At 39.3% G+C, this 26,013-nt stretch overlaps 2 protein-coding genes across 7 annotated transcripts; both read right to left on the bottom strand.

The window, feature by feature from the left end:
- Window positions 1-10,327, bottom strand: LOC139951572 (tyrosine kinase receptor Cad96Ca-like). The gene is made up of 14 exons (XM_071950523.1): window positions 10,185-10,327; window positions 9,495-9,809; window positions 8,547-8,777; window positions 8,254-8,301; window positions 7,466-7,634; window positions 6,906-6,988; window positions 6,431-6,682; window positions 6,026-6,136; window positions 5,481-5,668; window positions 5,077-5,199; window positions 4,859-4,970; window positions 3,778-3,874; window positions 3,421-3,520; window positions 1-2,702 (listed from the first exon to the last, which is right to left on the bottom strand). Exons 1-14 carry the CDS (start codon window positions 10,198-10,200, stop codon window positions 2,625-2,627), a joined length of 1,923 nt encoding a protein of 640 aa, XP_071806624.1. The 5' UTR covers window positions 10,201-10,327; the 3' UTR covers window positions 1-2,624.
- Window positions 10,328-14,327: 4,000 nt separating this feature from the next.
- On the bottom strand, window positions 14,328-25,745 carry LOC139951568 (uncharacterized). 6 transcript variants are annotated; one of them, XR_011787803.1, is made up of 16 exons: window positions 25,520-25,745; window positions 24,150-24,215; window positions 22,534-22,845; window positions 21,885-22,199; window positions 21,287-21,526; window positions 20,785-20,953; window positions 20,264-20,346; window positions 19,826-20,077; window positions 19,104-19,214; window positions 17,758-17,945; window positions 17,387-17,509; window positions 17,165-17,276; window positions 16,512-16,608; window positions 16,143-16,242; window positions 14,741-15,757; window positions 14,328-14,578 (listed from the first exon to the last, which is right to left on the bottom strand). XR_011787803.1 is itself a non-coding variant. In XM_071950515.1 (16 exons), the coding sequence occupies exons 3-16, from the start codon at window positions 23,771-23,773 to the stop codon at window positions 15,680-15,682; spliced, it is 2,229 nt and encodes a 742-aa protein (XP_071806616.1). In that variant the 5' UTR covers window positions 23,774-24,215; window positions 24,565-24,693; window positions 25,520-25,745; the 3' UTR covers window positions 14,328-15,679. The 6 variants fall into 6 exon arrangements, 5 of the variants coding, with proteins under 5 accessions (XP_071806616.1, XP_071806614.1, XP_071806613.1 ...); XM_071950515.1 differs by adding an exon at window positions 24,565-24,693 and having other exon boundaries at window positions 14,328-15,757; window positions 23,725-24,215; XM_071950513.1 differs by having other exon boundaries at window positions 14,328-15,757; window positions 23,725-24,693.
- Window positions 25,746-26,013: the final 268 nt, after the last annotated feature.

Genomic DNA, 26,013 nt, shown 5'->3' with positions numbered 1-26,013 from the left:
CATCGCTACGAAAGAAGTAAGACATTTTTTCTAGGCCTCTCTGATATAGGCCATTCACTTCAGTCGATATTATTCTTGAAATACCGTGGAACATTTCTTTCGAAAAATTCACATTGCGCAAGCGCTAACTGTTGAATGAGGTGCATGCTGGTCTAGCTAGCGATAGACCAGCATAATTTGATCGCTATTAGCTACTTAGCTAAACCAGCATGCACCTCATTCCACGCCTAGCGCGCGTACCGAGTATTTGCTGAAAAGTGTGAATGGGCACGAAAGTGGGCCACGCCGAGCCCTCTCTTCGTCACATCACATAGCAAGCATTGTGCCAAACCATGGAGGAATTGGGCCAAACCAAAACATTTTCTGTTAGTATTATTTTAACACTTTAATACTCTGATTTGAACAATGAAACCGGACATTTGCAGGGTGCGATCATTCAAAGAGTCGTTTTAGACCTACTTCATAAATTGTTTTCGTTATACGAAATGCTTAACATTTTACATTTTTGAGAAACTAATTTTTCTAAAGTTTCAGGAAGCATGCAGCCGTTTTTTTTTTCTTTTTTTTTTCATATTTCCGCAAAATTGTGTATCAACATGATTTAATCAACTATTAATGCCCACATAGGGCTCGGGCCCATTACATATTTACAGTAATTTACAATAGCATGATTTTTGTTTTAATAACGTAGTTGGTGTACATGAACTGTACGTTTTTTTTACACTATGCGGAATAACAAAGAACCAGTCTCTCTCTGTGCCTAAAAGGCTTTTAAAGAATAGTCACGTGACAATTTGGGGAAATTCATTTTCCTCAAGTTTTATGAAGCATTACGGGTTCAAATTTTTCTCCTTCAAATTTCTGCAAAATACAAGTGGTAAAAAATAATGATATGCTGAACTTCTGTCCATACAAGGTCTATTTACAATAAACTATGATTATAATTTTATACAATATAGCATGATATGTATTATAATAAGGCCTAGTGAGTGCAATGAACTTTTGTTGAAGTTTATTAACTGTATACCATGGCATAGTTTTTTTTACAATGTAGTTGGTGACATGAGCTGTGTAATAGTATATTGCCTCTAACTAAACACTACTTACAAGCGAAATAACTCACTAGAGAACAAAATATGGGCCATGGGCTTCATCTAATCATGTTGTCTAAACTCTCTGAGTGTGCAAAACACAATAACAATTATGTGAAGACTGTCGCAATCTAGAATCCATACAGTTAGAGGAACTGACAACTGAGGGTGCTAGACAAGATGATTCACTTAAGACTAGACTGGGCTCCTGTCTTTATCCGCAAGATCAGTGATTCCATTGGATACAATGATATCATTGGATACGTGGAGTGACATGAGCTTTCCATGCCCAAACAGTACACTGCTGTCACGTCCGCAATAGAAGTTGACTGCGTATTTCTATGTGAAAAGACTGAGGTCAAAGGTGAATGTACACGCCGGACTCGAGGCAGGTCTCTGGCGTTATTCACGAGCCTCGCGTGTGCGTCAGATGTTCAGGCTAACTTGTCACAAGCAGTTCGTTATAACACACTTTGCACTATGAAGCAGATTGACAGTTTATGGTGGAACATGGTTTTTTTATGATGCGTGTTCAATCACAGATTCATTACTAAAGAGGTACCGGTATTACATCGGTGGAAGTGTCGTGGCCGAGCGGTTAAATAAGAGCACCGAATTCAAACTCTGGTGTTTCTGATCAGCAGAGTGTGGGTTCAAATCCCCAGCCGTGACACTGTGCAAGACACTTAACCATTGCTTAGTCCTTCGGATGGGACGTAAAGCCGTTGGTCCCAAGTGTTGTGTAACGCATGTAAAAGAACCCAGTGCACTTATCGAAAAGAGAAGGGGTTCGCCCGGTGTTCCTGGTTGTGGCTGCTTATTGCGCCGTAGCACCTTGTAAACCCTTGTAAGGTGCTAAATAATTGGGTCTCAGAATTCATCACTGCAATAACCTATCTTTCTGAAAGTTTGTATATACTCAGCGCCCTGAGTACCTTGTTTGGTAGATACGTGCGCTGTATAAGACTTCGATATTATATATTATTATATATTATATTATTATATTATTATATTATTATATTATCTGTGTTTATTGGAAGAGGGGATTCATTTTTATCATCTAGTTTTCAATAAAATAAATACACAATACAACCAATACGAGATAATTTCATTGGTTATTGTCAAATCATAACTACTCTTGACCTAGTTAGTACAAAGTGGGTCAGAGTGACCCGGATTTGAAATTCCGTGGGGTCTGACCATTTTTAGGGGGTCCGGAAAGTGGTTATACATGTGTTTCTAACTTACATTCTGCGTCTTTTTGCTCCGTTTCTGGATAAAATAATTTGACACGGATCCCGGGTCAATTTGACCCATTCTGTGTCAGGCCCAAAAGGGACACAAATAAATTCCGGTCAACTCTGACTCTGATTTTAAAGTTTAATTTCTGCTCTTTTAAAACCCTGCATATAATATTTGTAATGATGAATGCTATTACTGTATTAAACAGAGCGTCGAAAGACTCTTTTTGATGAGTCAATATTTTATATCATTATCCTGATATATTTTCTCGTGAGAGTTTGCAGCAAACTCTCACAGTTTCTCGTTGTCATCCCTTATCTTTGTCACCTCGTAGATATTTTCGTCCAGATCACCAAGTTCGATGTAATCCTGTAAAAAAAAAAAACAGTTAATCCTGGTTTAAAATTTTCGAAATGGTGTTTAAACAAAGAATCCCAATATCTAAACACCTCGCATTTCATAACACTGGACACAGTTTCACATCATGGAGCAAGTTCGGGTGAGTGACTAGACTCCACTGATCTCTATAATATCGACATTATGGGTGCGTTCGATTAGCTTCCCTGGGTCGACCCCGCGGTGCTCATCCGGGAGAGCCCCTGACATGAGCTAATTGAACGTTCACTCAACCCGTCGTGGTGACGTCATGCACCTCGGGCCAGCCCCAAAGTGACACGCTTTCAGTCATCTGACCCGTTGGATACAGAACACTAACAATTGCAGTAGATTAATCGAGTATGTTATGAGTCTGATAAAACAAAACAAAGTTACATGTGGTTGAACGACTTTGATGATTGGTTTATCCGCATTACGTAATCAAGAATGGGTCGAGTATGGGCTTGGCGTCAGCTCAATTCACGTTGGTTGAGGACGAACACCAAGACCAACACAATGCAAGTTAAGGTATAAAGTGTTAAATATTGTGATTAAATAGTAGTTTAGTTCAATCTGGAGTTTAGTGGAGAAACACTGATACAAGACTTGACAAGAAAACTTAAGAATATAATTGCTTCAGGCAGCTTCCTGGTGCCATAAACACCAATACCCTTTCCCAACATAAAGCACAGTGAAATAAATAATTTCTTACCGCTTCATTTGTCAGACTCTTCTCCAACTGTTTGAAGAGACTACGGAAAGTTGGTCTCTTGTTTGGATTTTGAAGCCAACAGCTGCTCATCATGGAGTATCTGGTAAACATCCAGAGAAGTTTAGAAAAACTAGTGAAGAACTTTAAGATTTGATGATCGATGTTCAATTATTAAAAACTAAAGATAGTCTTCAACCAATTTTTGTCTTGCTTTCCTCGTATTATGGACAGAAAGATGACGATCCAGCATAACTATAATCGTTCTGATATCATCATATAAAGGGAAAATAGAGATGAAAGAAAAGAGATCCACAACACTCTCATTTATCTCAAATGGCGAATTGGTCTTTCACTTACAGCTCTTCCCTGCAGTGTCTTGGTTTAGGCATACGGTAGCCCTCCTTGAGTTGGGCAACCATTGTCTTTGCAGTCATGAGTCGATATGGTCTCGCACCTGTCATCAATTAGATATGCAAATTCATGTTAAACTTATTTGGAGTGGTATGACATTGATTAACTGGAATCTTTCAAAAATTATACCGAAGAACAAACGTTTGGTGTTGTCAAATACCAATGATGTATTCTCAATCGATGTATCCCAACATAACAACGCATAAAATAACAAACTGTGGAAATTTAGACTCAATTGATAAGTTGCTAGAGAATGACGGAAGAAAAAACACCCTTGTACAACTTTGTTTGCTTGTTAGATGCATGGTAAAAGGCATCAGCTGAAGGATTTTATTATGAGTGAGAAGTTACCTCTTTCTCAAAAACTATACGTTACTTCAGAGGGCGCCGTTTCTCACAATGTTTTATACTTTCAACAGCTCTCCGTTACTCGTTACCAAGTAAATGTTAAAGGCAGTGGACACTATTGGTAATTACTCAAAATAATTATTAGCATAAAACTTTTCTTGGTGACGAGTAATGGGGAGAGATTGATGGTATAAAACATTGTGAGAAATGGCTCCCTCTGAAGTGCCATAGTTTTCGAGAAAGAAGTAATTTTCCACGAATTTGATTTCGAGACCTTAGATTTAGAGCTTGAGGTCTCGAAATCAACCATCTAAACGCACACAACTTTGTGTGCGAGGGTGTTTTTTTCTTTCATTATTATCTTGCAACTTCGATGACCGATTGAGCTCAAATTTTCACAGGTTAGTTATTTTATGCATTTGTTGAGATACACCAACTGTGAAGGCTAGTCTTTGACAATTGTCAAAAGTGTCCACTGCCTTTAATGCTTACAATTATTTTGAGTTAATACCAATTGTGTCAAGTGTCTTTAATATGAGTTAGTTTTATCAATATTGGGCGCCATATTGTTTTCATAAGTTCTCGTTTAGTGAAGCGAAACTCTAAATTGAAGGTAACTGATAGCAGAGATGTTTTCTAACTGATTACGCCCTCTATCTATACATCATAATCATCTCACCAAGAGTAACGATCTCCCAAAGGAGAATCCCAAAAGACCATACGTCACTCTCTGTTGTGTACACGTCATCAAGAAGGGATTCCAGTGCCATCCAGCGCATGGGCAGAACTCCCTGCAACGCAGAGTATAAACAAAAGATAACAATCTCATTTTCCATTTGAAACCCACGTACCCAAGTGAAGATAAAAAAAGAACAAAACATCGTATTGTCTGATTACCTCTGATTCCCGCTGGTAGATGCGGACATTCATGACGTCACGGGCCAGTCCAAAGTCAGCCACCTTACAGACCATGTCTTCACTTACCAGAACGTTACGGGCAGCCAGATCACGATGGATACACTGAGGGATCGAGAAAGAGTTACAACTAATGACTCAAAACACATTACAATTTTTGCATTTTGTCAGTTTGTTTTTGGCTCAACACTCAACAAGTGACGTCAGTGTGACGCAACTAATTTTTGGCAGATTATTTCATTAGTTGTTGACCTATGTCCAAAATGATCGAAAGCTGATTCTACCGAACCAACCAATCACCACATTGATTTAAATCACATAATATAATAATATAGAGTCCTATCGCAATAATATATAATAAGTTATATTATACAAAATGAACTCACCTTCTGTGACGATAAGAAGGCCATTCCACTTGCCACATCTCTGGCAAACTTGATCAATGTCTTAGAGAGTGATTTACTTATACCATGTATGTTGAAGTAACCAGTTCCCATGTCTTCAGATCTACATCCAATCAGAACATTCTTAAGGTCACCTTTATTGAGATATTCAACGATGACGTAGATGGGATCTGATGATAGAAATAAACGACATGGATAACAAGAATCAGTAAAACTGCAGTCAAACATCGAGCCTTAGAAACCTTAAGGGCCCAATTTCACAAAGCAATACAATTTATCGCAAGACAAATTGTCAGTATTACTTTCGAGATTTTATTGGGTTTTTTTCCCACCATTTGGCAACACTGTAAATGAATATATCTAATCAGGAGTGATATTCGAACTGAACGAGGTTATAATTATGGAGCTTCCATTGTATTAAGTCAGCCATTTTGAACTGATGGTGTTAAAATGCTACTAGTATTTATTATTTGTCAACCATTTAACTTGAGAGGAGCAAACTGTTGTCATTATGTGTTGTTATTTACCTTTCTCTACACTGTATCCCAATAGATTGACCACGTGTGGATGTGAACCCACTTTCTTCATTAGGTCCAACTCCTGCAGGAGGCCGGTCTTTGCTTGTCCATCAGCACCATCTACAAAATGTAAACTATGGATGCCATTTTCTTATTTTTATTCGAAAACAACTACTCTCCTACTTCAATTAAAATGTCTGCTATGTGAGAAACTGAACTATGCAAATGTCTAATGTGCAAATCTCGCGGATACTAAAACATTCTTGGGGGAACCAACAATTCCAAGTGCATATCGTTATGGTTTAAAAGACACAAATTCAAAGTGTAATGGTTCCCAATGTCTAAATACACTCAAGACTTGTAACACGTCTATTGTTGAACTCAATATCTTCTTTATGACGTCACTTTACTAACCTTTCAGTGTTTTAATGGCGACCTTGGTGAGATTCCCATCTCCCATAATCCCTTGCGCTGTACCGAGAAGCACTCTCCCGAACGCACCTCGCCCAATCTCGTTCTCGACCACTATGAGATCTCGCGAGAATGACAATTCGGGTCCTACATTGCCATACGTGGCATCTTTAGGCGCTTTGGACCCGGCGGCCATTTTGTTTTCTGAGATACTTTCATAGACGGCTGGTTTGGTCATCTTGTTCGTCAGACCATCTGCAAGTAACCAACAATGTATGGAAAACAGTATTAAATTATCGGCATTATTGTTTTGTTAAGCCTTTCTTGCTTAAGAAAATAAATAGTGTGAACTCTATATAAAAAACAATCTATAAATTTTTTATTGAATGATAGTTGTCCATATTTTTACAACAGAAACAGAAAGTTCCACGTTTTAAAACAAGTTTATTAAAAAGGTATTATACTTTTGTTCGATTACCTGGCGGATTAATCTTATTAACTGAAGGGCCAGCAAGAGGTATTTGTCGATTTCTTGGCGGTTCTGTAGACATCTCGTAGTGCCTGGAATTTGTTTTAGAAGTGATGTTATTGATAATTTGTTACATTGATGTTACATTCTTTTCTGATCTTTGTGGTGCCTTTAATTTGTGTTATTCCGAACACTGTGTGCACGATCATGGGTAGACTTGATTCAAGTCCCGTTCTCATGTGGGAGGTCCCTAAGCACCTGCCGCCGTCAAAATGTAGCTGTGGGCCCGCGTGCTGAACAGGTTGGGAAATGCAGAGCATCACAAAATAATAGTTTTCTGAGATTGGCACGCGATTGGGACTTGTGTCAAGTCTAGCTCATGGGAAGCCAATTTATGCAAAAGAAATCTATGGAAAATGGACATTGTCAGAACTTTCATCAAAACAAATTCTAAATATTTCACGAGAATTCACGAGACTGCTTTCTCAAATCCACATGTTAAAAAAATCTGGAATGTGTGTTTTTATTCACTCATGTGTGAAAGTGTGAGAGAAAGACGTCAAATTTACCCATCGTCGCCATCTATGATAGCCTTGTCTGGTCTCTGTGTCGATCTGTCACGATGACGTCGCATCAAGACAACAATGACAATGACAGCTACAGCTCCGATGACAATACCGCCCAAAAGGGCTCCAATGATAGCACCAACGCCAGTGGAAGCACATACACAACCAGGAACTGGAAATAGTAATCATTTTTAAAGTTTGTTGGTACTTTTTGTAGATCAAGTTTTTGGCCATGACATGAATCCGTATTCACTGTGATTCAATACGTAATATTAATCTGTAGAAGTGTCAGCCTTGTCATGGTAAAAATCACAAAACAATGTTTCAGGAGAGTCGCGTAAATCCATTGTACATACATAATTTTCGTGAATTTTGTTTTCTCATCTATATTTTAAGGGAAGCTTTCTACCGACATTTTATTTAAACCGCGTTTATAGTTTAATGTGAATCTGTCGTTTGTGTTTTGCGTCATACAACGAGTCCCCAAACCCTTTGATCAAATACATCGTAGTTTGTTTTAGTGTGTTAAACAATGTAAACGTATTTAATGGACTAAATGCTTAGGGGAAAGTTAACAAACCTGTGAAAATCTTGGCTCAATTCGTCATTACGTTGCAAGGAATTAGTGGCAGAAAAAAAAAAAACTTGTTGCACTAATTAGTAAATAATGTGTATGCTTTCAGATGCGAGAGAAAGATTTCAGGCCTGATGAAGAAGACTTTCACAGATTCAATCATTATCTTTTTAGCAAAATAAATAAACAAGTTTTGTGGATTTCATTTCTTTCTTACCTGTAGTGGGACTGGTAGTACTTGGTGCAACCTCAGTTGTTGTCGCTCCTAGGTATAAAAACAACAGAGAAATGTTTGTTTGTTTTTGACCAGCTGGAAATCAATTTACAAAATCATCGAGCCTTGTTTACATTTTCAAGAAATGCGTTTGACATAAGTGGACTTAATAAGTTGTATCTTGTTTAGATATATCCATACAAGAAAGAAACGCTTATTTCGTTGCAGATCGGGGTCCCCTTTTCAAAATGGATGTCCATAAGGGTTTTGAAAAAAATTGATAACCCATTATATACCTGGACATAGGTGTTCTGCTAGTGAGCCAGTTGCTGTTCCTATTGCATTGGTAGCGGTACACTTGACTGATGTACAGCCATTCATCTCTGGGTCGTAGGCCAATGTCTTCCCAGATGTCTCTGTGTCATTCAGAGTGATGACATACTGGTTGTTAGTTACGATAGGGTTAGCAGTGGATGAACAGGTAATTGTACCTTGACTATACTCTAGCATTACATCAACTGGGGCAACTGTGGAAACAATCAAGAAAACATACTTTGTATGATATTTCAATTAATACAAATCCAGTAGAAATATAATAATAAAAATTCGAGTTTGATGTGGGGGAAAAGCCATTCAGCCAATTTGTTTTATTAAAAACTGAGTTTCCACGCTACTTTTAGCTAAGTTTGACATAATGCAAGCACACAGCTTTTTAAATTTAATCTTCGAAAATATTGATCTTACAAAGTTAATGATAGTGCCTTTTAAGGTTTATTTCCCTTCTGGGACTTCATCCATTCCGATTGATTGAGCAAAGACTGCGATAAATAAGGTTTTCACAGTGCAAGGCGTCTCCCAAATTTCAATGCCCAATATTTAAGTTGGTAGGCCACATATAATTTGGCAAACTCAAGTTTGAAACTTGCACGAGCAGGTATTTTCTTCCAGCACGGATAGGAATTTAACGCAGAGTTGAAGCAAGCTGAGACAGAAATCCAGATTTTGTTCCCAACTGTGTAAGGTTTACTGCTGTTTTAAGGGGAAACACTATTTTTGAATGGGTAAGAAAGAGTTGTAGGCCTAACTCAGTCTTAGGTTGTTTAAACCCTTGCAGAGGGTCATGGCCGTGCGATAATAAAGGACACCACATTCGATTCAGTTTTAAACGAAGCTTTTTAAAAGACCACCTTGTCTCTCTTTTATTCCCTTACAACATTTTACTTTACTCTATAAAAGTGACTTACACTGCACGTTGAGGGTGACTGATTGTGATTGAGGTGTTGCAGCTTCCTGTCCTGTTGTTTCACATCCAAACTGATGACCATCATCATTCCTAGTTGGAGTGTATCGAAGGGTGCTAATAGTATCAGTTGTATCTCCATTGACACGTTCTGTCTCAGTATCACCAGAGAGACTGGTCCCATCATTAGTCCAGTCTATTCCTACACGTGGTCTGGCACCAAAGGCTGTGCAGACGAGCGTTTGTTCCTCACCAGCCAACACATCAACGGGTGAACTAGATGCCCTATTTACTGTGATTGTCACACTTGTAACTTGAGCTAGAACAAACAAACAAACAAACAAACAAACAAACAAACAAACAAACAAACAAACAAACAAACAAACAAACAAACAAACAAACAAACAAACAAACAAACAAACAAACAAACAAATTGAATAACTTGACTGTAAAATAGCCACTATCTGAGAAAATTCAAAGGTTTTATCAAAGTTCAAACATATTTCAAGAGACATTTCGAAATTGGGACTGCTTCCATAAAAATAAAAAAACGAAAAATCAAAGCTATGTGATCACAATGGCCAACACTACGGTATTGAATCAAGAAAGTTATTTTTTAGGAATTTTCTTTTATGTTTTTCACAATATCCAATTAAATTTCTAGAAAGATAGTGATTTTAAAAGATAAACAAACCTTCTACAGTCAGCATCGCTGATTTAGCAGGATCTGCACCAATTTGGCATACATAGGTCCCTTCTTCTTCATACTCAGCATTGTTGATGCGTAGATTATACTGACCAGTCGCATAATCAGCAACAAGCTCAAAGTTTGAATATTTGCCAGTAGTTTTTATCTGGAGTTCTCGAGACGTTATAGTGCCACCACCATCTGACCAAGTTCCGAAGCTAATTGCCGCACCAGACTGTGAGCCGCATGTGAGCAGTACATCATCAGTCTCTTTAACTGTAGTGTCAACTGGTCCATTGAAGTCATCACCGTTTACGAGACCTACAATTAAGTACAAAATTAACGATCACCCACAACAAGTTAAACAGATACAACAAAATCTACCCGCCCCTCTTTCTCTCCTTAAGTTCCCGTTCAGGAAAAGCAAACACAGGGGAAACTGACTTGGTATACCCATGCACTGTTCCCCCTTCTTTTTACAATAATAACATGGATTATACTTCTTGAAGTTAGGCCCTGTAGATTTTTTGGATTGACGGCATAAATAAATAAAAGTCATACCTTATCCGAGATAGAATGTCATTTGCAGCCTGTTATAATTATCGTATGCATGCAGCGAGCATGATTATTGTACAACATCGTGTGATTGGGAAACTTTGGGATCTTTTGGTAATTACTCAAAATAATTATTGGCATAAAACCTTTCTTTGTGACGGGTAATGGGGAGAGGTTGATGGTATTGTAACATTCGTGCCAATCAGCCAGTAGAGGGCGCCAGCACGGCTCCGCGGTGGAGCTAGTTGCTGGTTGGCCCCCTGCTGGAAGATTGGGAAACCCGCTCGCCTGGGGAGACGTTTTTCCTATGTCTAGATCTGTGAATTTATAAAGATTGGACGTCTGGAATAAAACGGTCAGGAATTCAAGCAGAAATACTGGTTTTTAGTGTGTTTCATTGCTCCGTATTGTTGTGGTTATTGACACAGGATTTTTGTGTTACATTGGTGGCGGCGGCGGGACAACAAGAGCGAAGGAAATCAGGTAAAAATTTGGTTTTTCTGTTTGTGAAATCCTCGTGGTTGGGACAGCATGGCGTCGGACTCGCCATACGCCCAGGTTAAGCCGGACCAGACTAAATGTTTGAGTGAGACATATTTTATCACAATAGAGAATGAACTATTGCCATTTTTAGGGCTAAAGAAGGCCAGTGCTAGCAAATGCAGAAATTATGACGATTATAAGGGCCAGCCAAGGATTATGGGGGGCAGAACTGTTGCATCTGCTTCAAGTCAACAGGGTTCGGAAAGGTTGGGGCGGCACCGTACGGAGCCGTTCCGGCTTTCTCTGCAGCCTACGGACACGAGGGCAGAAGAGTTGGGGCAGCACCACACGGAGCTGTTCCAGCTGACTCAGCAGCCTACCGACACGAGGGCAGAAGAGTTCGGGCAGCACCACTCGGAGCTGTTCCGGCTGTCTGATCAGCCTACGGACACCAGAGCGGAAGGGTTGGGGCGGCACCGTACGGAGCCGTTCCGGCCGCCTCCGCAGCCTACAGACACAAGGGTGGAAGGGTTGGGGCGCCTCCACACGGGGCTGTTCCGGCCGTCTCCGCAACTTACTGACACGAGGGCAGAAGGGTTGGGGCGTAACCGCACGGAGCCGTTCCGGCTCTCCTCACAGAGCATCAACCATCCTGAGGATGCCATGGTTGAGCCAGTTGCCCAGGTTATCCCACGCGACCATGTTCCAGCTGGGCTGCTCTGCACTTTACGAAGCAATGGGGTGGAGCAAAGGAGCCTGCTCCGCACTGCACAACCCAATGGAGTGGAGCAGATGGATCGACTCCACCCTGTACAACACAATGGCGGTGAGCTCCGTGCGGAGCTCCGCAGTGTACAGAGCAATGGGGTGGAGCAAAGGAGCCTGCTCCACACTGCACAATCCAATGGGGTGGAGCAGATGGATCGACTCCACCGTGTACAAAGCAATGGGGTGGAGCAAAGGAGCCTGCTCCACACTGCACAACCCAATGGGGTGGAGCAGATGGATCGACTCCGCACTGCACAACCCTATGGAGTGGAGCTCCACCGTGTACAAAGCAATGGGATGGAGCAAAGGAGCCTGCTCCGCACTGCACAACCCAATGGAGTGGAGCAGATGGATCGACTCCGCACTGCACAACCCTATGGAGTGGAGCTTCACCGTGTACAAAGCAATGGGGTGGAGCAAAGGAGCCTGCTCCGCACTGCACAACCCAATGGAGTGGAGCAGATGGATCGACTCCACCCTGTACAAAGCAATGGCGGTGAGCTCCGTGCGGAGCTCCGCAGTGTACAGAGCAATGGAGTGGAGCAAAGGAGCCTGCTACACACTGCACAACCCAATGGGGTGGAGCAGATTGATCGACTCCACCGTGTACAAAGCAATGGGGTGGAGCAAAGGAGCCTGCTACACACTGCACAACCCAATGGGGTGGAGCAGATGGATCGACTCCACCGTGTACAAAGCAATGGGGTGGAGCAAAGGAGCCTGCTCCACACTGCACAACCCAATGGGGTGGAGCAGATGGATCGACTCCACCGTGTACAAAGCAATGGGGTGGAGCAAAGGAGCCTGCTCCACACTGCACAACCAAATGGAGTGGAGCAGATGGATCGACTCCACCCTGTACAAAGCAATGGGGTAGAGCAAAGGAGCCTGCTACACACTGCACAACCCAATGGGGTGGAGCAGATGGATCGACTCCACCGTGTACAACACAATGGCGGTGAGCTCCGTGCGGAGCTCCGCAGTTTACAAAGCAATGGGGTGGAGCAAAGGAGCCTGCTCCACACTGCACAACCCAATGGAGTGGAGCAGATAAATCGACTTCACCCTGCACAGTATAATGGCGGTGAGCTCCGTGCGGAGCTCCGCAGTGTACAAAGCAATAGGGTGAAGCAAAGGAGCCTGCTCCGCACTGCACGAATCTATGGGGCGGCGCTACCGGACCAACTTGGCACTGCTCAACCAATGGGGTGAAACAAAGGACCCAGCCCCCCCCCCCCCCCCCCCCCCCACAGTACAAGCCAACAGAGAAGACCCAACGGCATTGGGTTGCCAGCGCACCAGGCATGTTTATCCACCGTTGGTGAGAAAGGCTGTGGAGGGGGTGGTGCTGTCGGCAGGCCAGGGAAACTTTGGGACGTTGGTTGGCAGCAAACTTAACGGGTAAATTTCCATTGTGTATACGTTTACTGAGCACGCACACATAACCAAGAACAGTTGGACACGGCCTACGATGAACAAGAAACGTCAACGTTTCCGCATGCAATATCGTGGTTTCCATTATCAAATTATTTATAATACTTACAAGGTATACAACTACAAACACAGAGCAGGACGCGATAAGACAGCATGACTGAACAATCCTCGTCATCCAAGCCACACGATACAACACTTTAGGTCGGTGTATTTAGTGTAGAGGTGGAATCCTTATAGGTATAAGAGGCTATAGTTGCTCATGATTTAATGCGATACTTTACATTCATAAGTTGATTTTCAGCCGTAGAACAGGAATGTGATTGCAAAACAAGGAAGTATGCATTGTTGAAAGATTCGTTCCGTTTCATTTCACTGAACTTTGCCCCTACACTGTTATGTAAATTACATAATAATGGACCATATATTTTGCAAAATGAAGGAAGGGACGGTGTGAAAATATTGGATTGCTGTTACACCAAACCCATTAGAAATAGGTCAACTCGATCAACCACAAGGTAAACTAATAGAGCCTATTCGAAACGCTTAATGATTTGAGCACGAAGTTTGTACATTTTTGTTACATTATTTTTGACATGGTACTGGTAAGTTATGCTGCACGGCCGTTCTGCTGGTCTAAGCGTCCTGCGGCCCACCGATCCACTAAATTGTAAAGGCTCGTCTTCAAAACTACAGGTCTACACAAACATATCACTTCGAGCCACCAAACAACTCAGATGAAAATACGTTTTCGGTTTATTTTTAGCTCACATGTCGATAATTTTTTAGATTAAAACTTGTTCTGTGTAAAGATTAAAAAAAAAAAAACGTCTATAAAATTTCCCCTTTTCAAATCATAAATGAAATTAACTATAATTCAATTGTTGCAACCCCCCCCCCCCACCCCCTATGGCTACTGTCTGTCTTTTTGCTAAACTTACTGCATTTAATTTAAGTGTTGCAACTCAGCACTTTGCAAAATCTGTATAAGGAGCTTCGGTTATTTGTTAAGAAAATTCAAGAAGTGAAACCCTGGTCCACGGAATTATCATTATTGCAAGCTACTTTTAATTATTTTGTGCACTGTTTCGTAAATCATTTTTTTTAATTGACTACAAATTAAGGTCTTATGTACGTTGCTGTGTATCACAATATTAATTAACCTCAGAACAATATTAAACTTCAATCATAATTATTAGAATAAGATATTAATTAACCTCAGAACAATATTAAACTTCAATCATAATTATTAGAATAAGATATTAATTAACCTCAGAACAATATTAAACTTCAATCATAATTATTAGAATAAGATATTAATTAACCTCAGAACAATATTAAACTTCAATCATAATTATTAGAATAAGAAATTGACATAGAGTACGACAGGAAAAGATTTGTGATCTAACATTCAATACCACAGTTCTTTCCGGTAAAATTTCAAAACTCCAGAAAAGTGGATAATGACTAATTTTGTTTTTTGGACAATGACCTTTGGCCTTGAGGGGTCAAGGCTCACATTTTCTTGATTTTTTAATGCTTTTTAGTAATTTTCATACGTATTTAGGATAATGGAATATTAAAATGTAAACACAAATATAGTTTTTTTATCAAATGGATTTACATCTGATAGTTAGTTTAAAAAATGTATATATTATTATGTATAACTGAAAGAAATGTTAACTCTGGTTGCAATAAAACAAAATCGAGAAAAAAAACCTAAAAATTAACAGACGTCTAGGCCTAGTCCTATTTTAGACTAACATTAATTTTATTTTGAAAAGGAGATTCAATTTTATCATTTATTTTTGAATAAACATACAATGCAACCACTCTGTGACCATTTCATTGGATACAGTAAGATCATTAGGTAAACTACTATAGTATACATCTTTTTGAACTATGTTAGTAAACACTCTAAACAAACTGGGTCAGAGTGACCAAGATTTGCATGGGACCTGATCCGTTTTCTTGGTGCCGACAGTGGTTTTACATATTGGATTTTAACTCAGATTCTGCGTCATTTTGATCCATTTCTGGATAATTTTGAAACGGATACCGAGTTACTATGACCCATTCTGGGTCAAGCCCAAAGGCACACAAATCCAGGTCAACTCTGACCATCAAGTTTTTAGAGTGTAAATTATATACACTATTAAAAACCCTGCAAACCAATGTTTAGTATAGGAATGCTATTACTGTAATAAACAGAGCGTCGACAGACTATTTTGGATGTCTGAGTCGTGAGAGTTAGCAGCAAACTCTCACAGTTTCTCGTTGCCATCCCCTATCTTTGTCACCTCATAGATATTTTCGTCCAGATCACCCAGTTTGATGTAATCCTGTAAAAACAAAAAAGGTAAATCTAGTTAAAAAATGTCATACCATTGGACACAGTTTCGCATTACGGATCCGCATTACGTAATCAAGAATGGGTCAAGTATGTGGGCGTGGCTTGAGCTCACTTCACGTTGGCTCGCACCACTAACAACACCAACAAATAAGACCAGCGTATTGCAGGTTATTGTGTAAAGTGATTAATATTGTGACTAAAAAGCAGTTTAATATGGAGGTTAGTGAGAAACACTGATATGAAGACTTTACAAGAAAACTTGAGAACATAATTGCTTCAGGCAGCTACTTGGTTTCATGCCTTCACTACCTTTAAATTTCCTCAACTTTATGCCATGAAATAAATAAATTATGAACAACCTATTATAAGATTACCGCTTCATTTGTCAAACTCTTCTCCAACTGTTTGAAGAGACTACGGAAAGTTGGTCTCTTGTTTGGATTTTGAAGCCAACAGCTGCTCATCATGGAGTATCTGATAAACATCAAAAGAAGTTTAGAAAAACTAGTAAATATTGAGTTATTCACGGGAACTTTAAGATTTGATGATCGATGTTCAATTATTAAAAACCAAAGATAGCCTTCAACCAATTTTTGTCTTCCTTTCCTCAAAATATGTAAAGAAAGTTGACGATCCAGCATAACTATAATCGTTCTGATATCATCATATAAAGGAAAAATAGAGATGAAAGAAAAGAGGTCCACTCTCATTTATCTCAAATGGCAAGCTGGCCTTTCACTTACAGCTCTTCCCTGCAGTGTCTTGGTTTAGGCATACGGTAGCCCTCCTTGAGTTGGGCAACCATTGTCTTTGCAGTCATTAGTCGATATGGCCTCGCACCTGTTATCAATTAGATATGCAAATTCATGTTAAATTTATTTGGAGGTGTATATGAAACTGTTCAAGTTGAATCGTAGAAAAATAATTTTAATTGGTTAGGTAAATTATATCGAAGAAAGGAACGTTACTCACTCAAAAAACTACCGTTAGCAACAGACCCGATGTTTGGCCAACCGAAGTTGGGAAAACTATGGAAAGCCATCGTAACAAAACAAAAACAAATGGCAACAGTTTGGGACAATGTCTCAAAACTGCTTAAAAATGTGTTGAATTTGTTGGATACAACCATTAATGAATATTGAATTCGGTCAGAACATCTGTTAAAACAATTCAAAGTTTTGCTACAATTCGGCCGTCCATGCCAAGCAGCGCGATATGTTTATCACATCATGTTACATCAATGGACAAGTCTTTGCGTTACTTTTGTATTAACAGCGGTCGCCATGTTGTTTTCATAAGTTCTCGTCATAAACGAAGCCAAATTTAATCTTAAAGTAACTGAGAGCAGAGAAGTTTTCTTACTGATCAATCCCTCTATACATTATAATCATCTCACCAAGAGTAACGATCTCCCACAGGAGAATCCCAAAAGACCATACGTCACTCTCTGTTGTGTACACGTCATCAAGAAGGGATTCCAACGCCATCCAGCGCATGGGCAAAACTCCCTGCAACGCAGAGTATAAAAACAAAAGATAACATTCTTTTTTTCTGATTTGAACCCGCGTAACGTGAAGATCAAATTAGAAAGGAACAAAACTTCGTATTGACAGATTACCTCAGATTCGCGCTCGTAGATGCGGACATTCATGACGTCACGGGCCAGTCCAAAGTCAGCCACCTTACAGACCATGTCTTCACTTACCAGAACGTTACGGGCAGCCAGATCACGATGGATACACTGAGGGATCGAGAAAGAATTACAACTGACTCAAAACATATCACAATATTTTCGCATTTTGTCTGTTTGTTTTTGGCTCAACACACTCAACATGTGCAAATAGTTTCATCGCAGATTATTTCATTAGTTGTTGACCTCTGTCCAAAATGATCGAAAATGATTCTGCCGAACCTAATCAATCACCACATTGATTAAAGTCACAAATACATAGCAGCCTTTTGCAATAATTGTAACAATATTAAACTCACCTTTTGTGACGACAAGAAGGCCATTCCACTTGCCACATCTCTGGCAAACTTGATCAATGTCTTAGAGAGTGATTTACCGATACCACGTATGTTGGAGTAACCAGTTCCAGTATCTTCAGGTCTACATCCAATCAGAACATTCTTAAGGTCACCTTTACTGAGATATTCAACGATGACGTAGATGGGATCTGATGATAGAAATAAACAGCATGGATACCAAGAATCAGTCAAATTGGGGAGGTAGTGCTTTCTGCTCTAACGGCCAGGTTTCGGATTGATGATACCCATAGGCCTTACATCCGTATGGACTGTAAAAGGGGTAACCCTGTTTCAGCCCTAGGGGTCGGTGGCAACGGCCTCTGGAGTTAAATACTTTTTTTTTTTTTTAGCCCACACCTTAAAGTGGCCTTCAGGCATTGTGTGTCTGGCGACTTGCAGGAAAAAAAAAAAAAAAAACCTACAATCAAACATCAAGCCTTAGAACCTTCAGGCTGGATTTCACAAAGCAATATAATTCATCGCAATACAAATTGACGGTATTACCTTATAATTAGTGATTTGTATTGAGACATCCATTTTAATAAGCAACTACGATTGGTTTGCATTTAAGATTAATCTAAGTTCTTTGTGAAGTCCACAAAATATATGTCAATAATTCAATAGTTCAAAATATATGTCAATAGTTTGAACCAAAGCAGGCGAATATTTAATTTAAAAAAAGGTTCCACTTGCATCCCTTGTTGGTTTTTCCCCACTATGCGACAACACTGCATCAACCTCGTCCCTGTAAATGTATATCAAAGTGATGTTCGAACTAAACGAGTTTGGAATGTGACAATTCCGATGGATGCACTATAAGTCAGCCATTTTGAACTGACGGAGTTGAGATACTACTTAAAGGCAGTGGACACAATTGGTAATTGTCAAAGACTAGCCTTTACTTTTGGTGTATCTCAACATATGCATAAATAACAAACCTGTGAAAATTTGAGCTCAATCAGTCGTCGAAGTTGCCAGATAATAATGAAAGAAAAAAACACCCTTGTCACACGAAGTTGTGTGCTTTCAGATGCTTGACTTCGAGACCTCAAATTCTAAATCTGAGGTCTCGAAATCAAATTCGTGGAAAACAACTTCTATCTCAAAAACTACATTACTTCGGAGGGAGCCGTTTCTCACAATGTTTTATACTATCAACCTCTCCCCATAACTCGTTACCAAGTAAGGTTTTGTTCTAATAATTTTTTTGAGTTATTACCAATAGTGTCCACTGCCTTTAATTGTCACATTTGTCAATTATTAAACTTGAGAGGAGCAAACTGTTGTCATTATGTGTTGCTGTTTACCTTTCTCTACACAGTATCCCAATAGATTGACCACGTGTGGATGTGAACCCACTTTCTTCATCAGATCCAACTCCTGCAGAAGGCTGGTCTTTGCTTGTCCATCAGCGCCATCTACAAAATGTAAACATTTTTTTTTTTTTTTTTTTTTTCAAGAAACAACAATCTCGTACTTTGTATAAATTTATGTTATAATGAGAAACTAACATGCCATTGTCTAATGTGCAAATCTCGCTGATATTGAAACAGTTTCTTAAAGCCATTATACATTTAAAAAAAGTTCACAGATATACAAATAATTTACAGGGCTTACAGAAGGTAATGGTGAAAGACTTCTCTTGAAATATTGTTACATGAAATGCTTTACTTTTTGAGAAAACATTAAAACAATATCAATTCTCGATAGCGAGAATTACAGATTTATTAATAAACACATGTCATGACACGGCGAAACGCGCGGAATCAAGAGTGGGTTTTCTCGTTATTTTCTCCAGGCTCTAAAGACCGATTGAGCCAAAATGTTCACAGGTTTGTTGTGATACACGACGTGTGGGACTTGGACAATACTGTTTACCGAAGGTGTACAATAATGGCTTTAAACGTTTGAAAGAAGCTCGGAATAGACGTCAACTGTAATGGTTCCCAATGTTGAAATACACGCAAGGTGATTTGTAACATGTCTACTGTTGGACTCAATGTGTTCTGTATGACGTCACTTTACTAACCTTTCAGTGTTTTAATGGCGACCTTGGTGGGATTTCCATCTCCCATAATCCCTTGCGCTGTACCGAGAAGCACTCTCCCGAACGCACCTCGCCCAATCTCGTTCTCGATCACTATGAGATCTCGCGAGAATGACAATTCGGGTCCTACATTGCTATACGTCTTATCTTTACGTGATTTTGACCCGGCGGCCATTTTGTTTTCTGAGATACTTTCATAGACGGCGGGTTTGGTCATCTCGTTCATTGGACCATCTGCAAGTAACCAACAATTTATTGGTCATTAAAAAAATTATTCAAAATCACTAATGTTTTGTTATAAATAGTGTCAAATTTATAAAACCGACTCATCATTTTTTGGGCAGTTGTTCATAATTTAGCAAAAGAAAGCTCCACGGTTCATACACAAGTTTACAAAACAGGCATTATTTGTTCGATTACCTGGCTGATTGTCCTTGTAAACAGAAGGACCAGCAAGAGACATTTGTTGATTTCTTGGCGGTTCTATAGACATCTCGTAGTGCCTGGATTGTGAATAATTATGTACGAAGTATAGTTAAACAAATATAACATGGTTTATTTCGGGTGACTAGTCGATGAGCTTCCCTCGGTATTAGAAGTTGACAAACTAGTGTGTCAACTTCCAAACCTCAGGGAGCTAATATCGACTAGTCACCCTCAAACCATGTTATCTTTGTATAATAGTGTTACAGTCTTTTCTGATCTTTGTGGTGCCTTTAATTTGTGTAATTCCGAACACTATGTGCACGAGGGAAGCAATCCACTTTATGCAACAATCTTTAAACGGACTGAAGAACGTTCATCAAAACGATGTTTAAAAAATATTTCACGGGAATTCACGAGACTACTTCCAATCTCAAATCCACACAGGGAAATAAATCTCATGGAATGTGTGTTTTTATTCACTCATGTGAAAGGATGAAAGAAAGACATGAAGTTACCCATCGTCGCCATCTATGATAGCCTTGTCTGGTCTCTGTGTCGATCTGTCACGATGACGTCGCATCAAGACAACAATGACAATGACAGTCACAGCTCCGATGACAATACCGCCAAAAAGGGCTCCAATGATAGCACCAACGCCAGTGGAAGCACACACACAACTAGGAACTGGAAACAGTAATAGTTCTTAAAGTATTTTGGCCATGACATGAATCCCTTCTCATTGTGATTCAAGATGTGTGTAATATAATTTATGTATAGAAGTTACAGCCCCATTAGTTGCCATGGTGAAAATCACAAAGCAATGTTTTCAGGAGAGGCGCGTAAATCCATTGTACATGCTAAACATAATTTTCGTAAAATTGTTTTTCTCATTTCCCAAGAACTCTACAGCCTCAAAGCAAAAATGGGGGTCCCCTTTTTCAAAATGAATGTTTGCATTAATAAGAGTTTGGCAAAACCGAGAACCCATTATCAATCATGTCACATTAATGAACTCACTTGGACTTGGACACAGATCATCTGCTAGCGAGCCAGTTGCTGTTCCTATGGCATTGGTAGCAGTACACTTGACTGACGTACAGCCATTCATCTCAGGGTCATAGGTCAATGTCTTCCCAGTTGATGTCTCTGTGTCATTCAGAGTGATGACATACTGGTTGTTAGCTACGGTAGGGTTAGCAGTGGATGAACAGGTAATTGTACCTTGACAGTAAACTGCCATTACACCAACTGGGGCAACTGTGGAAACATTCAAGAAAACATACTTTTGTTCTAAACTTGCACGAGTTACTTTCGCCTAACACGGATAGAAACTGAATAGTGCAGAAATTAGGCAAGCTGAGGCAGGGTCAGATTTGCTCCCAACTGTGTAAGGTTTACTGCTGTTTTAAGGGGAAACACTATTTTTGAATGGGTAAGAAAGAGTTGTAAGCCTAACTCAGTCTTAGGTTGTTTAAACCCTTGCAGAGGGTCATAGCCGTGCGATAATAAAGGACACCACATTCGATTCAGTTTTAAACGAAGCTTTTTAAAAGACCTCATTGCCTCTCTTCCATTCCCTTGCAAAATTACTAATTACTCTATAAAAGTGACTTACACTGCACATTGAGGGTGACTGATTGTGATTGAGGTGTTGCAGCTTCCTGTCCTGTTGTTACACATCTAAACTGATGACCATTATCATTCCTAGTTGGAGTGTATAGGAGGGTGCTAATAGTATCAGTTGTATCTCCATTGACACTTTCTGTCTCAGTATCACCAGAGATACTGGTCCCATCATTGGTCCAGTCTATTCCTACACGTGGTCTGGCACCAAATGCTGTGCAGACGAGTGTTTGTTCCTCACTAGTCATCACTTCAACGGGTGAACCAGATGCTCCATTTACTGTGATTGTCACACTTGTTACTTGAGCTGAAACAAACAAACATATCGAATAACTTTACTGCAAACTAACTACTATAGGCTTCAGCTGAAAAAATCAAAGGTTTTATCAAGAAAGTTCAAACATTTCAAGAGACATTTTGAAATTGTAATTGTTTCCAGTAAAAAAAAAGTCAAGGCTACATGTGCTCACAATGGCCAGTAATACGCTTTTGATTCTAGAACAATTTCTTTTTGGTATTTTTGAGAAATCTTCTTGTTAGTAATTTTCATTGAATTCATACTATGTTTTGTTTTTTTTTCAGTTTATATTGACCCGTCAGTGTTATTTGAGGAAGAAAGTGATTATAAAAGATCAACAAACCTTCTACAGTCAACATCGCTGATTTAGTAGGATCTGCACCAAGCTGACAGAAATATGTACCTTGATCTTCATAATCAGCATTGTTGATGCGAAGATCATACTGACCATTAGCATAATTAGCAACAAGCTCAAAGGTTGAATATTTGCCAGTAGTTTTTAGCAAGGTTCCTCCTGAGGCAAAAATGCCATCTTCATCTGACCATGCTCCGAAGGTGATTGGCACTCCAGACTGTGAGCCGCATGTGAACAGTACATCATCAGTCTCTTTAACTGTAGTGTCAACTGGTCCATTAAAGTCACCGTTTACGAGATCTAAAATGAAGTAAAAAATAAACAATCAGCCACGAAAAGTTTTACAGATAGGCGGATAAAGACAGGGCCCCGACAACCCGACTTTGAGGGTTAGCAGATAATATGGGGGGGGGGGGCACTTTACTTCGCGCAATGCAGCGCGAAACTTGTCTGTCCTTATTGTGGATCATCCAATTTAATGGTCAAATTTACCCGAGTTACATCTCCGCCAGATTTGTCATTGGCAAAACTGTATGGTTAAATGCATCCTGACAAAAATATACGAAATTTTTAGGCTAAGGTAAACATTATAATGTAGGCCTATTGTGTCAGAGGAACTGATAATAATTTTGGCAGATCTATCATTTTTCAGATTGGGAAGGAAACATCCAAAACTTTAATACAGGCCTTTGAAAAGGAACAAAACACACGAACACAAATGCGGACCTATCATTATTTCTTGGTTGCTGATGTCCTTATTGAAAGTTTCAAGCAGGCAACGAAAATGGGGAAAATGTCTTGCTCTGGTCTGACAGCCATCTCCTAACTAAATGCCGTTGTACTGTTAGACTTGATAACAACATTATGAATTTATTTCTAACCACACATCTCAGGACCTATCTCTCATCTTGCCCGTGAAAAAAAAATAATAGCTTCTTTTTCTTTCCTCCTTTACAAGTACAAACCGCCAATGGCGCATTAAAAGCTCATGATATTTTAATAATTCTTGCGAAAGCCTGTTGACAAGAATTATCATATAGAATTATTCTTATGCAGTGAGTTTTACTTCTAAAATACGCCATTGGCGGTGTGTACTTGTCAAGGGAGTAAATTTTCAGACAATAAAGGCCTATTATTATAAATAATAGTAAAAGTAATTTTTTTTTTTACGTTACTTACCTCCTGGCCACCACATCATACAAATATACATCAACCAAAACTTACACATAGCTGTATCATAAGAATCTGATAAGTAAGAGAAAGGAGGCCATAACAAGCGAGTCAGATTTCCCCTGTGGTGAACTATTCACTAGTTCAATGTGTTTTGAGCGCGCGTAAACAATGTTCAACGAAAATCATACAAGGAAGTAAAACCTAACGATTATTATGTGACCTTTAAACCAAGATTCGGATGAGTCATTTTTTTGATTGAATTATATCATTCCTAGTTGGAGTGTATAGGAGGGTGCTAATAGTATCAGTTGTATCTCCATTAACACTTTCTGTCTCAGTATCACCAGAGAGACTGGTCCCATCATTGGTCCAGTCTATTCCTACACGTGGTCTGGCACCAAAGGCTGTGCAGAAGAGTGTTTGTTCCTCACCAGCCATCACATCACTGGTTGAACCAGATCCTCCATTTACTGTGATTGTCACACTTGTAACTTGAGCTGCAACGAACAAACAAACAAACAAACAAACAAACAAACAAACAAACAAACAAACAAACAAACAAATTGAATAACTTTACTGCAAAATAGCCACTATCTGAGAAAATTCAAAAGTTTTATCAAAGTTCAAACATATTTCAAGAAACATTTTGAAATTGGGACTGCTTTCATAAAAAACACACGAAAAATCAAAGCTATGTGATCACAATGGTTAACATTACGGTATTGAATCAAGAAAGTTATTTTTGAGGAATTTTCTTATAGGATAGTTTCCATTGATACTATCCTATGTTTTTCACAATGTCCAATTATTATTTTTGAAAAAAGTGATTTTAAAAGATAAACAAACCTTCTACAGTCAATTTCGCTGATTTAGCAGGATCTGCACCAATCTGGCATTTATAGGTACCTTCATCTTCATACTCAGCATTGTTGATGCGTAGATCATACTGACCAGTCGCATAATCAGCAACAAGCTCTATCCGAGATAGAATGTCATTTGCAGCCTGTTATAATTATCGTATGCATACAGCGAGCATGATTATTGTACAACATCGTGTGATTGGGAAACTTTGGGATCTTTTGGTAATTACTCAAAATAATTATTGGCATAAAACCTTTCTTGGTGACGGGTAATAGGGAGAGGTTGATGGTATAAAGCATGGTGAGAAACGGCTGCCTCTGAAGTGCCATAGTTTTCGAGTAAGAAGTAATTTTCCACGATTTTGATTTCGAGACCTCAGATTTAGAACTTGAGGTCTCGAAATCAACCATCTAAACGCACACAACTTCATGTGACAGGGGTGTTTTTTCCTTCATTATTATCTCGCAAGTTCGATGACCGATTGAGCTCAAATTTGCGCAGGTTTGTTACTTTATGTATATGTTGAGATGCACCAATATGTAGGCTAGTCTTTGACAATTACCAATAAGGTCCACTGCCTTTAAGTGTTTGTGCATTGCATCGTTAGCATAACTTCTTGAAGTTAGGCCCTGAAGATTTTTTGGATCGACGGCATCAATAAATAAAAGTCATACCTTATCCGAGGTAAAATGTCATTTGCAGCCTGTTGTATATCGTATGCATGCAGCGATCATGATATTGTACAACATCGTGTGATTGGGAAACTTTAGGACGTTGGTTGGCAGCAAACTTAACGGGTAAATTTCCATTGTGTATACGTTTACCGAGCACGCACACATAACCAAGAACAGTTGGACACGGCCTACGATGAACAAGAAACGTCAATATTTCCGCATGCAAATATCGTGGTTTCCATTATCAAATTATTTATAATACTTACAAGGTATACAACTACAAACACATAGCAGGACGCGATAAGAAAGCATGACTGAACAATCCACGTAATCCAAGCCACACGATACAACACTTTACTGGTCACTGGTCGGTGTATTTAGTGTAGAGGTGGAATCCTTACAGTTTTCTATGAGGCTATAGTTGCTCAAGATTTAATGCGATACTTTACATTCATAAGTTGATTTTCCAGTCGCAGAACAGGAATGTGATTGCAAAACAAGGAAGTAGCTATGTTGAAAGATTTGTTCCGTTTCATTTCACTGAACTTTGCCCCTACATAAATATACACTGTTTTACATAATAATGGACCATAAGTTTCGCAAAATAGAGGAAGGAACGGGGTGAGTAACACTTACCAGATTGCTTTTAAACCATGGAGGAATAAATTCCTCCACATGGTTAAACTAAACCGAATAGAAATAGGTCAACTCGATCAACCACAAGGTAAACTAGTAGAGCCTTATACAACCCAAGTTAACT

Source organism: Asterias amurensis, chromosome 19, assembly GCF_032118995.1.
Source record: "Asterias amurensis chromosome 19, ASM3211899v1".
Taxonomy (NCBI): Eukaryota; Metazoa; Echinodermata; class Asteroidea; order Forcipulatida; family Asteriidae; genus Asterias; species Asterias amurensis.
Note: the sequence above shows the minus strand (reverse complement) of the source record. Positions and strands in the feature narration are given on the sequence as shown.